A 15,228-nucleotide genomic window follows, 5' to 3' on the forward strand; every position below is an offset into this window, starting at 1 on the left:
TAAACTTCAGACAATCCTGTATTTGCCCGGCTCACTCTGCACACACATTCTGTTTTGATAACAAGAAGTATTATGTAGAATGTCATTCACAACCTGTGGAGCATCTCCAACACCCACCTCAATGGTAATAACAGTCAATACATTGTCATGGCAACTACGCTTCTCATCCTAACAACTGCCTCATCGCCCACAAAGGTCCCACGGCAACCGTCACCAGGCAACCCCCTCCCTCTTCTCAGTTTCTCTATTTAAGGAGCAGAGGAGGAGGAATGATAAATTACGCCGCACACAGAAAAATAAACATTTTCAAAAGGGGGAATGGAGTTGTGCGCGCAACAACTTGTTGCCCGTAATTGGCTCACTCAGCACAGAAGAAAAAAAAACAAACACATTCTGTTACTGTTGTGATGAATTTCCTGGAAATAGTTTGAATATAATTTTGTGGAGTTGCTGCTAAAGTTGGAGTAGGCGTTCTTCTGGCAAATAAATGAATAAATAAAAGGAAAGTAGCCCTTCTCCTTCAGCTCTCCCCTCTCAGCTGTCTCGATCATGATCGTGTTCCAGATATCTTTCTGAAGCAGCAGGTCTATGAGAATCACTGTCCTGTTGATTTGTTATTCGAGGCGACATTAACATGAACTTGAAGTTGAAGCTACGGTTCACAGAAGGCTTAATTATTACTCACATTCAACAGAGACGCACATACTTACAAAACCTAACCACGCAATTATACAATTAGATATAACAGGAAAATGAAGTCAGCAGCTTACCTGTCCAGAAGAACAGCAAACTTGAGGCTGACCACAAAGCTCTCTCCATCTGTGAAACTGACACACATATGTTGTCGGACTGTTATTAAGACTCTCTTTTCAACCCAATCGACAGAAATAAACCTTGTATATGTTGAAAACTTATGTTATGTTGCAACATTACATTTCCTCAGGTTCAACTATTTAAATTTATCTTGTGACAGCACTCTGCTTGTGCTCTGATTAGGTTCAGCACAAAAAACCCTTAGTTATGCTGAAATGCTGTGTTCCCTGTAAGTGGTTTCAAACATTCAAATGTTAAAATGCAGTCTCAAAATGTGATTATGGTGTGAACATATCACTGTTTGCAAAAAATTTTGTACTGCCATTTATCTCTGGCGACTGGGCTGTTTCTTTTTGATAAGTCCTTGTTCCATTTATTGGGTTTCTCTGCAGTGTAGCTTGTTCATGCCAGTGCTGGCATGGTGAATTTTCTTTTTTAGATGATTTTTTTGGGCCCTTTTTCTGGCTTTTTTTTTGATAGAGCATCTGATGAGTGAGAAGAGATGGGTTGAGGGAAAGGAAGGGGTTGACATGCAAGAGAGGACACAGCCTTTGTACACGGGGCGTACGCTCGACCTAACTAAACTACCTTGGTGCCCTGGAATAGTGACTTTTTCTGAAGATTTTTCTGCCACTGAATCAGATTTTCCCCATCTGAAAGGACACACTTGCATTGGTATTTGTAGAATAGCCAACAGGAAAAGTCCCCTCTCGGAAATGACCTGTGATTTCCCAAAGTCTGTATCTTCTAAAGCCTGAAAACAGATCTGCGAGGAGGTGCAGACATCTTGTTTTCTCACAGACCACCCTGTTTTGTTTTTTTTTGCCCAGTCACACCAGGAAAAAAAAGCTGTGTCCTCCTCCATTGATTATTCGAAACTCATCTTTGCTGTGTTAATATCTGCTTCCCTGCAGGTGTCAGAATTGTGTCTTTGTATGGCCGGGCTCTTGTGTTATGCAACATAATGGAGTTCTCCTCAGTGTTGTTAGAGTCAACAGTAAATTCTCCGGGTCATGAGCTGCTTGAAGGCACAGGATGTCCTGCTGTAAGACCCTGCATTGTATAACGTCTTCCCCTCTGTGCACTCTAAAGACTCAGAGTTTGGATTTGAGTATCACTTACAAGATCAGGCTAATTAAAATACCTACAAGTTATTTCCTTGTTCCCTGAGAAGCCTTTTCCGTCACGTCAACCAAACACTAACGCAGGAAGTTTCTGTGATCCGGTTGAGCCGTGGTGGTTCAAGGAGGTCGGGAGGAGGACATGAGCCAACGCGCTCAGGGCAAAAATGGTCAAAGTCAACAACAAGGAACTATTTCAGTCCTGCGCTGTCAGCTGCAGCAGCGCCTGATGCAGAGCTGAAATTATGCAAAATTCAGGAACCAGACAAGCCATTTTTGACCACCGACATTTGCCTATTTCATGTGCTGAATGAAATGCTCCCACACAGCTCTGACCCTGAATCTCTGCACTCTGTGCCTTGTTATGGAACTGGCCACAGCTGACAGGAGGGGGGTGCGGCTAAGTCGAGGAGGAAATGAAGGCATGAGCATGTGACCGCAGTTGTTCTCTCAAACACAGACTGACTAATTGACCTGTGGTGGATTTTGTCTGGGGGAAAAAGTGCCTAACAGGAGGAAACTGGAGGATTTCTGGGCTTACTTGAATGCTCATAAGTTTTGCTGTTGTTTTTTTTTTGTTGTCTGCTTTCCTCACTGGAAGAAGGAAGCAACCCATTTTGAATCCAGCTAAACTTTATTTGGGATTTGGCTGCAAACGCGAGCTGCTTCTGCCTCACAGGCTGAGTGAGTGATCTGGGAGGAGATGCTTTTCAGTTGTGTTTTGCCTGACGATGTTTCATAGCGTGCTGAGGTGACTGTTTTACACCTGCCGCTGACATAACAACCTGGTCTTTCCTGTCAGTATGGTGCTGCTGGTATGCGGCGCTGGAGGAGTGTGCCGATGACTCGTGAAAATGTGCTGTCACTTCTGTGCTTGTCAGACGCGGATATAGTGAGGGAGAGACAAGAGACTGAAAGAGGCTACGGGGAAGTGAGAGGCAGAGAAAGACATAAACACTTGTTGGGCTGGCTGGACGTGGTGAGGTATTAACTCATCCTCTGGATGCAATAAAGGAAGGAGATATAAAGCAGAGATATTTACGTCTATTTGATCATCAACCTGCGATGTAGTCAAGGAATGTGGTCAGATGTTGGGTTATAGCACTTCTTTGAAGCAATAAAACGTCACCATGAGCTCCACCAAGAGGTGGTTACCCTCTCGCCGCTCTAAACTTTACATGTAAGTCCTCAACTGTAAGCTCTGCCACATAATTTGCTGACTGAAATTTCTCAATCGGTCATTCAGTCTCTAGTTTGCACCTAACACACTGGTGACATGCTGGTGTTATATTGTGTCGAGCCACTTGTGACTCATTCTAAAAGCTTCTGCTCATTTTCTCTTCCTCTAGTGTGGAAGGGGACTCCCAGTGTCCAGAGACAGGCACCCACAAAGACAGCCCATTCGGCCAGACGCCTTACCTGCGTGGCTCCGAGCGCTACACTGACAGCAGCAGCAGTGGTGTCGGCGTTGGCGTTGGCGTTGGCGTTGGCGTTGGCGTTGGCGTTGGCGTTGGCGTTGGCGGCGGACCCTCCGGATCCAGAGACCCTTCGTGCGTGGCTGTCTCCAGTTCTGCCAGCTTGGCCTGGGCACTGCGAACACGCCACCAGCCTGCGAGTCTGGCCCTCCGCAAGCAAGAGGAAGAGGAGAACAAGAGATGCAAGGCCCTCTCAGACAGCTATGAACTCTCAACGGATCTGCAGGATAAGAAGGTATTAACACTGTTTGTGTTGTAAATGTTTGTCTTCTTCGGTGCATTAGCAAACATAATGGATTCCTGTCGGTCTGTGTCACCAGACGGTGATTACGTGACGTCGTTTTCTTTCCCCCCCTTCACCTTATCGCCAGGTGGAGATGCTGGAGAGAAAGTACGGTGGCTCTTTCGTAAGTCGCAGAGCAGCTCGGACCATTCAGACCGCCTTCAGACAGTATCGCATGAACAAGAACTTCGAGCGCCTCAGAAGCTCCGCCTCAGAGAGCCGCATGACACGCCGCATCATCCTGTCCAACATGAGACTGCAGTATTCTTTTGACGAGCGACAGCCGCAGCAGCAGGCCCAGACGCAGACCAACTTCACCCACAGTGTGGCCATAGGGCCGCCTCATTCCCCCGACCCAGACCGCCCAGGAGCCTACACCCATTTAGAGGACTCCTTCTCCAAACAGGTAGCAGTATTATGGGGTTTTTATGAAGCACGGGCTTTAAAGTGCTTAAGTTCTAAAAGGCACATTCATGTATAAAACCTTTTATGGCGTGAGAGTCTCAAAGGTCTTTTCACCACCAACATTGCTACAGGAAGGAAGACTCATAACAAAAAAGAAAAAAATGTCATAAATGATCCAGGTCAAGGCACTCAAGGTAGTTTGAAATATGTAACAGGCCTTTATTTCTACGGGCTGGAGACGTTGAAAATACAACAAAAACCTGTTGACTTATGTGTCCTCCTCCTTCTACATCCTGAAGATGGTGCAAGCCGACACTCGGTGTATTTTTAATGTCTCCTGTTGAAATAAAGTCCTTATATATTTTTCAAGCCACCTTGAGTGCCTGGATCACATTTTTTTTCTTTTGGCCTTTCTCTCTTCTTATTGAGTTCATTAAACAACTGGACAAAGCCAACCAAAATACATTTTTAATCTTGAGGCACCACCGACCACAAGCGTGCTATAACCAAAAAGTTTGACTGTCCGAAATGAGCGATGCTGAACTCCTGCTCCGCTCTGTGTTCCTTCTAGGTCAAGTCCTTAGCTGACTCCATAGACGATGCCCTCACCTGCCGCGCGGGTCGCGATGACTCCCAGGAGGGCAGCAGGGAGGGTGGAGGGATCAGTGAGGACTTCGGGGAGTGTGTGTGGAGCAGCAGCAGCAACCCGTCCTCCCAAAGAGGTTTGGGAGAACGAGCCAGGGGTGCTGGAGGAGGACTCAGTATGCATGGTGACAGCACCGCCACATCATACAGTGACGTCACCCTTTACATGGATGATGGCATGCCGTCATCGCCGCTGTCCCTGGATCGGGCGCCCAGCAGCACAGATACGGAGTACTGGGGCCCCGGCGGTGGTGTCGGAGGGCGTGAGGACAGCAGGGACACTGAGGGAGGGGGCAGCAGTAACAGTCGCCGCAGCACGCCGTGTACTGAGTGCAGGGACTATCGTCTAAGGGGCGCACATCTGCCCCTCCTCACTATTGAGCCGCCCAGTGACAGTTCAGTGGACATGAGTGACCGATCGGATCGAGGCTCTCTCAGCAGACAGCTGGTCTACGAGCAGGAGTCCGGCGGAGGGGCTGGATCCCCTCAGGGAACCCTAAAACACTCCCCCAACACAGGCGCCCGCACCTCCTCCACGGCAGCAGCTCAGGGTCAGACCCGGGCGCCTGGCAGACCCATACCCACGCACATCCCTCACCAGGTGGCCGCACATCACCACCATCACCACCACCCCATCCACCACCATCAGTACCCTGACACGCCCTCATCATCCTCCTCCCCCCAGCAGCCCCCCACCACCCCTCTGTCCTCCTCCTCCTCCACAGCTCTGCCCCCCGGTGGCCTGGAGCAGCCGTGCTGCTCGGACGGAGACAACGACTCGCTCAACTCCACCACCAACTCCAACGAGACAGTCAACTGCAGCTCCGGCTCCTCGTCTCAGGACAGCCTTCGGGAGCCTCTGCCACCTCTGGGAAAGCAGACCTACCAGAGAGAGAGCCGCCACAGCTGGGACTCCCCTCCCTTCAACAGTGATGTGGTGCAGAGACGCCAGTACCGCATAGGCCTCAACCTGTTCAACAAGTAAGACGCATGTAGTGCTGATGAAGAGAGGTGCCTTTGAGAGTCAGGGTGTCATCCAATAAATATGGTTAAACTTGTTTATCCACTACAGGAAGCCAGAGAAAGGGATCCAGTACCTGATCGAGAGAGGTTTTGTGTCAGACACTCCAGTTGGGATCGCTCGCTTCATCCTGGAGAGGAAAGGCCTCAGCAGGCAGATGATTGGTGAATTTCTGGGAAACCGACAGAAACAGTTCAACAAGGATGTTTTAGAGTAAGTATGGGAAAAGGATAACTCTAATAAATCAGGGAAGAAAATAAAGTCAACTCACATATTTCATGTTAAGTCTGAGAGGATGCAAGCTTGAGGGAAACCTGACCTGACTGCTTGTGCGTGTGTGTGTGTTTCAGCTGTGTGGTGGATGAGATGGACTTCTCAGGGATGGACCTGGATGATGCTCTCAGGAAGTTCCAGGCTCAGATTAAAGTTCAAGGAGAAGCCCAGAAAGTGGAGAGGCTGATCGAGGCTTTTAGGTTTGTATGCATTGGATATAGTAGCTTTACAAGGCCCGAGATGAAAGATAACCAGGGACATACTGAATATTAATATAACAGCTGCTGGTGGAATATCGAAACTTAAATGTTTGAACCTTTTGTCTCTTGCGCAGTCAGAGATACTGTGTGTGTAATCCGACCCTGGTTCGGCAGTTCCAGAACCCGGACACCATCTTCATCTTGGCCTTCGCCATCATCCTCCTCAACACGGATATGTACAGTCCCAACGTCAAGGCTGAGAGGAAGATGAAACTCGAGGATTTCATCAAGAATTTGAGAGGTGCCGTCTGACAGAAAAGACACCTACACCTCATGGCCTGCATGACTTTATAAAACACATAGAAGCTGAATTATTAATGTCAGCGAAAAGACAAACATCTATATTGTTTGACTAAAAGTTATCAGTCTGACTAAAATGAAATAAGATTTTTTCTTTTACCAGAATACATATAACAGTGTGAGTCATCTGCTCTATGTTATTTGAGAAAAAAAAGGGATATTTTCTTGATGTTGTTTTCAAAATGATGACGCAAATCTTTGCATTCATTCATTTGACTGCATACCGTTAACAAGATGGAGACCTTATTTCAATCAAATCTTGCATACAGCAGTATCGTCAGTGTTCTGTCACTGAGCAGACGTTCACGCTGAGCCAGACAGCAGCCGGCCTCACAAAACAAGAGACGCAGACTGAACAACAACCCACAAAAGCTCCTCTGCGAAAAAGCCTCCTCATTACATAATTAACAAACATGAACACACGTCTTGTCCTGCAGACCAAACACACACACACTCACAGCCAAAAAGTGCACTGACAACATCAGTTTGCGTGCTAAGTAGCTAATTTCTCATCTGCGGGACATTAAACAGCATGTTATACAGCATGTAAATGTGTGTTCTGATGCTGGTGTGGTCCAAATTCTTCAATAGCACCAACAACATGTCATCTGCCTGTGACATGTGGGCCACAGCCCAGGTCTGTTAACTGTCTCTTGTTCTTGTCGGTGTAACAGAGAGGTCAGTAGGTCAGTGACACTATCAATCAAACGTGCTCATTCATATATATTTGTTTATCTATATCTATATCTTAATAAGAAAAAACTATCGGAGGATAAGGCCTTGAAGGAAATTTCATTCATTATCTTCTCATCTTCATGCCTGATCTGTCATGACAAAAAGATTAAATGCTCCTCCGGCCGTAAAATATAAGTCCTCAGAGATCCCAAGTATGATTTGACTAGATGTTATCTTCACCCTTTTTAAAGCCAGATTCTTCATTGTAGTAGCTAAGCTGAAGTCAAGTTCGACCGTGTGTGTAAATGGTGTCTTTTCAAGTCAGTTTGGGTTCTTGAGGCCTTCGGGAACTTGGATTACTGGCTATATGAAGCCATTTAATGTGTTCTGTCTGTTGTTTTTTAATATTTTAAGCCGAGTCCTTGTCTACTTTTGCTCTTTAGTTTAATACTGCAATGTTGTTTCGCTGTCAAGCGGTACGAAACATCAGATAAAGACTGAATTTTCATCTCTGGGTGAACTTATTCTTTAACGATACATTTCTGAAACGCTGTTGCTGTATTTTTGACTTCTAACACGGATGACTAAATGTGATTTCAGATGGACTTCAAAGGGCGAGTGTGTAGGATTTAGTAGCATCTAGGGGTGAAGTTGCAACCACCTAAATACCTCTTGCCTCACCCTCTCCTACGCTGGCTGCTAAAAAATTGTTCTGTCCATTCTGGGCTGTAGAAACATGGCAATGGGACATGTTGGACTCTGAGGTGATTATATGCTAATAAAAAAAACTAAAACTAGATTCTATTTCTGCCGATAGATCCTCCTGAATCCTACACACTCGACCTGTGAGTAGTGTTTAGTTTTCGGACGCCTCCTGCTCCCTCTTGGGTGTGAAAAACTGCACATATCACAGGAAGTTCAGCACCAACAAGTGATTTGTATGTTGGTGTTTTGATAAACATTTCCTCGAACTTTCCCTTTCTCTGCCTCCACCCAAGGCGTAGACAATGGTCAGGATATACCCAGGGACCTGCTGGTTGGGATCTACCAGCGGATACAGAAATGGGAGCTACGGACAAACGATGACCATGTGTCCCAAGTGCAGGCGGTGGAGAGAGTCATCGTCGGCAAGAAGCCGGTTAGTTTCGCCATCACATAAGGCAACATACAGGGCTTGTAGTATGTCATCTAGTTTTTCATTTATTTGCACTGTATGTGTCTGTGTAGGTGTTGTCCCTTCCACATCGTAGGCTGGTGTGTTGCTGCCAGCTCTACGAGGTTCCTGACCCCAACAGACCCCAGAGGACAGGAGTTCACCAACGAGAGGTCTTCCTTTTTAACGACCTTCTGGTGGTAAGAATCCCATTAAGCACGTTTTTTTTAAGACATAACAGATTGGAAAAACTGTTTCACTTGAGAGACTGTGTTATAAATACGTCTCATCTGTGCTGTGCGTCAAGGTGACCAAAATCTTCCAGAAGAAGAAAACCTCAGTGACTTACAGTTTCAGACAATCTTTCCCTTTGGTTGAGATGCAAGTGCACATGTTCCAAAACTCATGTAAGAAACCATATTTTTCCTTTTTGCACATTTCAGCCCGCTCTTGATTATTACCCTCTATGATTTATTAAGTGTTTTACTTTATTTGCATTTTTACCTCTCAGACTACCCTCACGGTATCCGCCTGACCTCAGCAGTCCTGGGAGGAGAGAGGAAGGTTCTTATTGTCTTTATGGCACCCAGTCAACAAGACCGCACCCGCTTTGTGAGCGACCTCAGGGAGAGTGTTGCTGAAGTGCAAGAGATGGAGAAATATAGAGTCGAATGTAAGTACACCATCTACTGGTGATTGCTGTGAACTTCAGCGGGTATGATCGTCTGGACAGGTTGCAGTTCTTCAGGAAGAGCAGTGCATGTGGTTCTGGTATTCTCCTCCTCGCCGTGTTGGCCTCTTATTTAAATGTTTGTTTATTCGCAGCTGAGTTGGAGAAACAGAAAGGTGTGATGCGACCCAGCTTGCTCACCGGAGGCGTGGTAGGAGGAGGTGTAGGTGTGAAGAGCGATGTTGTGAACGGTACCCTGGGAAGGACAAGTTTTGATGACAACTGCTCAGTGGGTGAGGGTCTCAAACGCACCGCGCTCAGCTCATCTCTCAGGGACCTGTCGGACGCAGGTGAGACAACAGCGCCTCACAAACGGGCTCAACTCCATTTCTTGCCTGTCAGTTGGGTTGAATTGGGTCTCACGGGTTCTACTATGATTTTATTTTCAGCTTTTCTACTTTATCCTGTTCTTATTTTCTCACTGGCAAGCACAGCTCATTCAGTTTGTATCTTTAAAAAAAAACAAACAAAAAAAAACATGCAAACAAGCTTCAATCTTTGTCACAATCTTCTGCTCTTTACTAACGTCACTCTTCCTGGTGGGGTGCAGGGAAACGTGGTCGCAGGAACAGTGTTGGTTCTCTGGACAGTACGATGGAAGTAAGTCTTAAAGACTAGATGTGACCTGTAACCTTTTAACAGATCTGCATTTCCCCTCACTGGTCCTCCCGAGCACGCTCAGTGTGTGTACAGTGTGCATATAAATGGTGTGCGCGTGTACATGCGTGTGTCCATACAGTTTGTGCTTTGTCCTGCACTGACATCTTTTTGCATGGATGTCTGTGTTCATACTTGACAAAGCACGTCCTTCACCTTCTGATACTAGATGTCCTGTGTGTGGTGAGCAGGGGCTGTAAAGCAGTGTTGTAGTCAAGACCGCCTAAAAACCGAGACCAAGCCATCACTAAGACTCAGTCAAGGCCAAGACTTGTACCAGTCCCACAATACTGATATCAAAACCACTCTTAAAATGGATCTGATCCACAGCCACATAAAAAATCTACATTTGCAGAAAGCCCCACTCAAAAGACAGATGAAACTTCCTCGACATTCAACTTTTGTACATGTATGTGTGTCAGTATAAGTGTACCATGAGAAATGTGTTGATGAAGTAATCAGAAAGGGGTGAACTTAATGTGTGGGGAAGTTTTCTATGAGCAAAGAAATATAAACAAGAAGATGCTGAAATCATCTTAACATTCTTTATTATTCTTCCCATAGAAAACCTTGATTTAGTGCAGTGTTACAGTGATATCCCTGCAGTCGTGGTCTTGACTGAGTCCAATTTGTCTGAGACAAGACCGAGTAAAAATGCAGTCGATTCCTGGAAGAGACTGCAACCTTCAAAAAGTGGTCTCGACACTGTTTTTACAACACTTGTGTAATGCAATCCCCCAGTGACCTCTCTAAACCATGATGGTGCTTTATCCTCCCAGGGCTCCATCATTAGCAGCCCACAGCCTCACCAGCGCTACCCAGTGCCAGGCGTGGTGCCTGGCTGCTACGGAACAGAAGACTTCCGGCCTCACCGCCCCATCCTGAGCCCCGGAACGGGGGTGGGGGGTGGGCCGGGGCAGCAACATACCACTGCTGGGACAGGAGTTGGGGGAGTCTCCAGCAGTGTAGAGAGACCAGGAGCGGGGAGCGGACCTGGGGGGAGCAGCAGCAACAACAGCGGCTCCTTCCTGGGATCCCTATTCGGCAGCAAACGCGCCAAACCACCAGGGCCCCTTATTCCACCGGGGCCACCCTTCCCCGCGCCTGTCCCCCCACCGACTACGGGAGGGCCCCCTCCTCACTCCCCTTCATCGCTGTGCCAGATGGACGGGGGGCCTTCCAAGATCCAGGCACTGCACGCACAGTACTGTCACGCGGGCCCCGTGCAGCCCCCACCACCTTACTACCATCACCATCGCTACCACGTCCAAACTGTCCCTCCTCCTTTGCAAAGTATGCCACCTCATACTATACAGAGAGGCCCGCTACCCTGTCGGCCACCGCTTGGCCCCCCACACGCCCCGCACCCGCAGCTGGCCCATCTCTCCCAGCTCTCCCAGCATGGGCTTCCGGGTCGCTACGCCAACATGGTGGTGGGATGTCCCCCCCCCCTTTCTCCTCTCTCCCAACACTCCCAGACCCCACAGTTCGCCCTCTACCACGTGCAGCCCACACACTCTATCAGAGGGGGCGGCGTCCCTGGTACCAAACTACCCCTAACCCTGTCACACTCCCACCCGCACCCCCACGCACACTCCCAAACCCACCCCGGACACGTGCACACGCCACATCCAGCCAGCCAATCTACCCACCACACACACTTCATATTCGGCACTCTGCCGCACAATCTACCCTCCGCGTCCATCAATGCACATCACGCAGCCACCGCCGCCCCGTATCTGCCCCAGTACCCTCCTCTCTCTTCCATCCCCCCTCCCCCACCACACTCCCCTTTACCCCCCCCTTCGTCCCCCCTTACCCCTCTTACACCTCTCTCCCCTCACCCCCCCCAGCACCCCGGGCAGCCTCAGCAGGGGCCGCAGGTGACGGGGGCTGGTGCGACAGGTACAGGGGGCAGCTCCAAATCCAAGCCTATCAACCGGATAAGTACCGTGGTGTGAGCAGGATGTGGGGCCCCAGGGGTCAGAGGTCAGATTATAGAGTGGAGGAGGTTGGCAGAACCAGGGCTAGGACCAAGTCTGCCAGGACCGAAAGTAACAGCAGCAGCGCTAGTGACAAGAGGAAACGCAGTTTGCTTCGTCTGTGTTACTTTCACCTCCGATTCCCGCACATGTAGGTGGAGATACGAAGCACAGCTGGAGCTCGATAGCGTGTGCACACGTCTTTGAAACCTGCACACACATACACACACACACACACATCTGCACAAAAACACGCCACACATTTGCACACACTATATCAGAAAAGTCTATAGCCATATAATTTAAGATGAAACTAAATCTATATCTAGGTATATTGCCTCAGTTTTAATCGTTTGAAGTCTAGTCGAGTCTGTTTGAGACTATTTACATGTACAGTACCGAGATGTGATAATGTGACACTGGAAAAACGAAGACCATATATATCCAGCTGCTTACATGGGGATGTAAATAAAGACTAAACCACCAAATGCATTCCAACGGAGTTTGGCATTAGAAACAGCAGAGAGTTGCAAAAAAAATGTCCCTTGACTTTGCAATAATTTACTTCGCTTCATGATGTCCCCCCCCCCCCCACGCCCCGTCCATTCCTGCAGGTTTCCGCTTTACTGGCAGGCATCTTTTTTTCTAAAGAAGACCTCAGATATGTTCGCTTTGTCTTAAAACTTCTAAAAAACCAGTGCACGGTTTCCTGACAGTCTTTTTGCTTAATGGTCTTTTACATGTCGACAGGAGTCACCTGGCTCTATAATGCATTCCTCGTTGGGTATGGGAATCAATGATACAATCAATAATATATTTTGAATGTTTCTGAAGCTTCTTGCTGTTTTATCGATATTATAATATACCTGCTATGAGTATGATGAATATTGTCCAATAATTGTTTTGATCAGTGATTAATTATATCAGCAGATGTTTGTACATGGTTATAGAGAGTATATGCACATATAAATTCCCTCAGTCTGCCATAGCCACTGGAGGGTGTTCTGATATGTGAAGTGTGATTTATTTCCATTGTACCATGGTTTCCACTGAGTTCATCTTTTTTGATAATTAGTATTATTGATTGTTGAAAATAATGAATGGGATTTAGTTTTGTTCAAATTGATTTCTAACACCAACGATATATTTTCCTCCTCTTCTTTGGTTTTTGTTGGATGTGAGCAAACGGGTGCGCAATCTCTCCGACGGGGCGACTGACAAAACTTGAACTTCCTGAATGGATTTGAGTTAATTTCTTTTTAATTCTTTATTTTAAACATTTGTGAAGCTCCCAGTGATGGAAAAACAAACAAACAAAAAAAGGCTGATGCCATTCGATCATGATTTTACACGGCACCTGTGCTCACTTCTTCATCGCAGTCATCGGATTTAGTCATCGTGTGTTTTTCTATGTTTTGAAGAAGCACGCTTTTACATGAGTTCTTGTGGTTTTTGCACACGTGATGTCTTAAGTCAGAAATGGCCTTCTTCTAATCCTCCCTCTTCTGCCACTTTGACAAATCTCTTATCACATTTTTTTCTGATGCCATGGCATCCTGCTGAGGGCTTCTTGTTTAAAAAACAAAAAAAACAAGAGTCAAGAATGTAAAATAGCCTCCAGGTACAAACTGTATTTCCCCTTTTATTTTCTGTGGGCTTCGTGTAAGTGTTGCCCCTTTTTGCTACTGCTATTTTTTGAGGTTGTAATTGAGCACTGAGGTGGTTTACCTTTCAGTGCCATCAATCACCAAGGGAAAATATACATATAGTCTGATTTAGAGATGGAGAGAATGAATCGGTGAGGATGAAGTAAAACAAAACAAACAAAAAAAAAAAAAACTAATTTAAAAAAAAAGTCTATGGAACAAGCTTCTGAAAGAGATGATGAAGTTCAAGAAGATCTGAATCCTCGAGAAAAAGGATTTCATGGAGGTTTGGAGAGAGTCAAGAACGTCAGCTGAAGATTTTTTAAGTATGTGTTGGCTAGCCTTTTTTTCTTTTCATGGTGTCCTTTTTGACTCTTCTTGCATGAATATATCTGCACTTATTGAATAGATTGTACTGTATAAACCTGAATGTACATATTATACTATACATAGGCTTCTTATCATACATGGGACGAGCTACTCCCATTCTGTATTCAGGTGCGTGCATGTGAGTGCCACTAAGTATGTACATATAAAAAAAAAAAAGAGTGACGGGTTCAGGAGATGTTGGCCAAAAAACGGAATGTTGACTTCTTTTTTCTTTTCCTATTATTTCCGACTGAAGGTGAGAGAATGAGTTACCGTGATAAAACATCGAAGCCTAAAAAAAGTTTATATGTCAGTGCACTTATTGATAATCATTTTAAAACAAATGATTTCGAAATTTTTCTTTGTGTATGTATTATGTGTACTGAAAGAATAGAGAATTGAGATGTGAATATTTATTGCTTCTGATAAATTAAAGTGTCCTTGCAGTGACTTTGTCTGTGTGTACTTTTTATATAATGTCACATCTACTTCCGACATTAAATGTTTGATTTGTGAAATTATAACAACAGTTAACTTTATTATTGTATCATCACGATCTATGGTAAATTGTAAGTTACTTTAGATATTTAATCTTCAAAGAATACACCAAATGTTGAAGACTTTTTCAACAGTATGATTGTAAAATACAGGGGAAACCACATATTTATAAGGAGCCTCTTACCCTTTAACCAAAGACACCATTAACATGCCACGTGAATATTTGGAGGGTCATTAATCAGAATTTCATTACCTTATTTTTTATTGGGGGCAAGAAAATAAAACTGAGCTTACTTACTGATGTTATTATATCGTCAGTTAGCCATGGGTGTTGAGTATATTTTGGTACATCTATAATAGAGCGTCTGTGTTCATATATTGCTTATAAAATAAACTGTTAAGTGTAATTTAAAAGCCCCCCTGAATTTCCATTTTATGCAACGTTTCAGAGAGCAAAATTTTGTGCTTTATTTCACCATGACAACCTGTTTTAGCAAGTGATGGAATGTAACTAAGTACATTTATTCAAGTGCTGCACTTGTAATTTTAAGGTAAGCCTACTTGTACCTTTACGTTAGTATTTCCATTTTCTGTTACTTTATACTTCGACTTCTTGAGATTTTGTAGTTTTTCTCACTGCATGTATTTATTTGATCACTGTATGCTGCGTCAGAGCCACAGTTGGGCATCCTGATCACATTGTTTTTGATAATCTGAAAAATGCTGAATATCAGATCTGATCGGCCATTCAACCCACAGTATACATATACATACGTGTATATTACTTACATACATTACATACTTATACTTAAATACATTTATTGCCAGACAATAACTTATGATACTTATCACTCACTTATGATCAGATACTTTAACTAGGCTGTTTGTATGGTTGGCATTAATTTGAATTTAAGTCATATTT

The 15,228-nt window shown here is 45.4% G+C and overlaps 1 protein-coding gene across 3 annotated transcripts in view; it reads left to right on the forward strand.

Moving 5' to 3' along the window:
* iqsec2b (IQ motif and Sec7 domain ArfGEF 2b) overlaps positions 1–14,258 on the forward strand; it is a 34,831-nt gene extending 20,573 nt beyond the window's left edge. Inside the window, exons 1-14 of one of the 3 annotated variants that reach the window (XM_037103928.1) lie at positions 2,403–3,114; positions 3,284–3,644; positions 3,781–4,098; positions 4,669–5,723; positions 5,815–5,976; positions 6,114–6,236; positions 6,371–6,537; positions 8,270–8,409; positions 8,499–8,624; positions 8,732–8,831; positions 8,936–9,097; positions 9,250–9,444; positions 9,705–9,754; positions 10,591–14,258. In XM_037103928.1, coding sequence (XP_036959823.1) covers positions 3,065–3,114; positions 3,284–3,644; positions 3,781–4,098; positions 4,669–5,723; positions 5,815–5,976; positions 6,114–6,236; positions 6,371–6,537; positions 8,270–8,409; positions 8,499–8,624; positions 8,732–8,831; positions 8,936–9,097; positions 9,250–9,444; positions 9,705–9,754; positions 10,591–11,772 — 4,191 coding nt within the window. In that variant the 5' untranslated portion in view covers positions 2,403–3,064 and the 3' untranslated portion in view covers positions 11,773–14,258. Of the gene's footprint in view, positions 1–2,402; positions 3,115–3,283; positions 3,645–3,780; positions 4,099–4,668; positions 5,724–5,814; positions 5,977–6,113; positions 6,237–6,370; positions 6,538–8,269; positions 8,410–8,498; positions 8,625–8,731; positions 8,832–8,935; positions 9,098–9,249; positions 9,445–9,704; positions 9,755–10,590 lie in introns of those variants that run through there. The other 2 variants (XM_037103927.1, XM_037103930.1) reach the window with 2 other exon arrangements.
* The last annotated feature ends 970 nt before the right edge of the window (positions 14,259–15,228 follow it).

This window comes from Acanthopagrus latus, chromosome 7 (assembly GCF_904848185.1).
Source record: "Acanthopagrus latus isolate v.2019 chromosome 7, fAcaLat1.1, whole genome shotgun sequence".
Classification (NCBI taxonomy): domain Eukaryota; kingdom Metazoa; phylum Chordata; class Actinopteri; order Spariformes; family Sparidae; genus Acanthopagrus; species Acanthopagrus latus.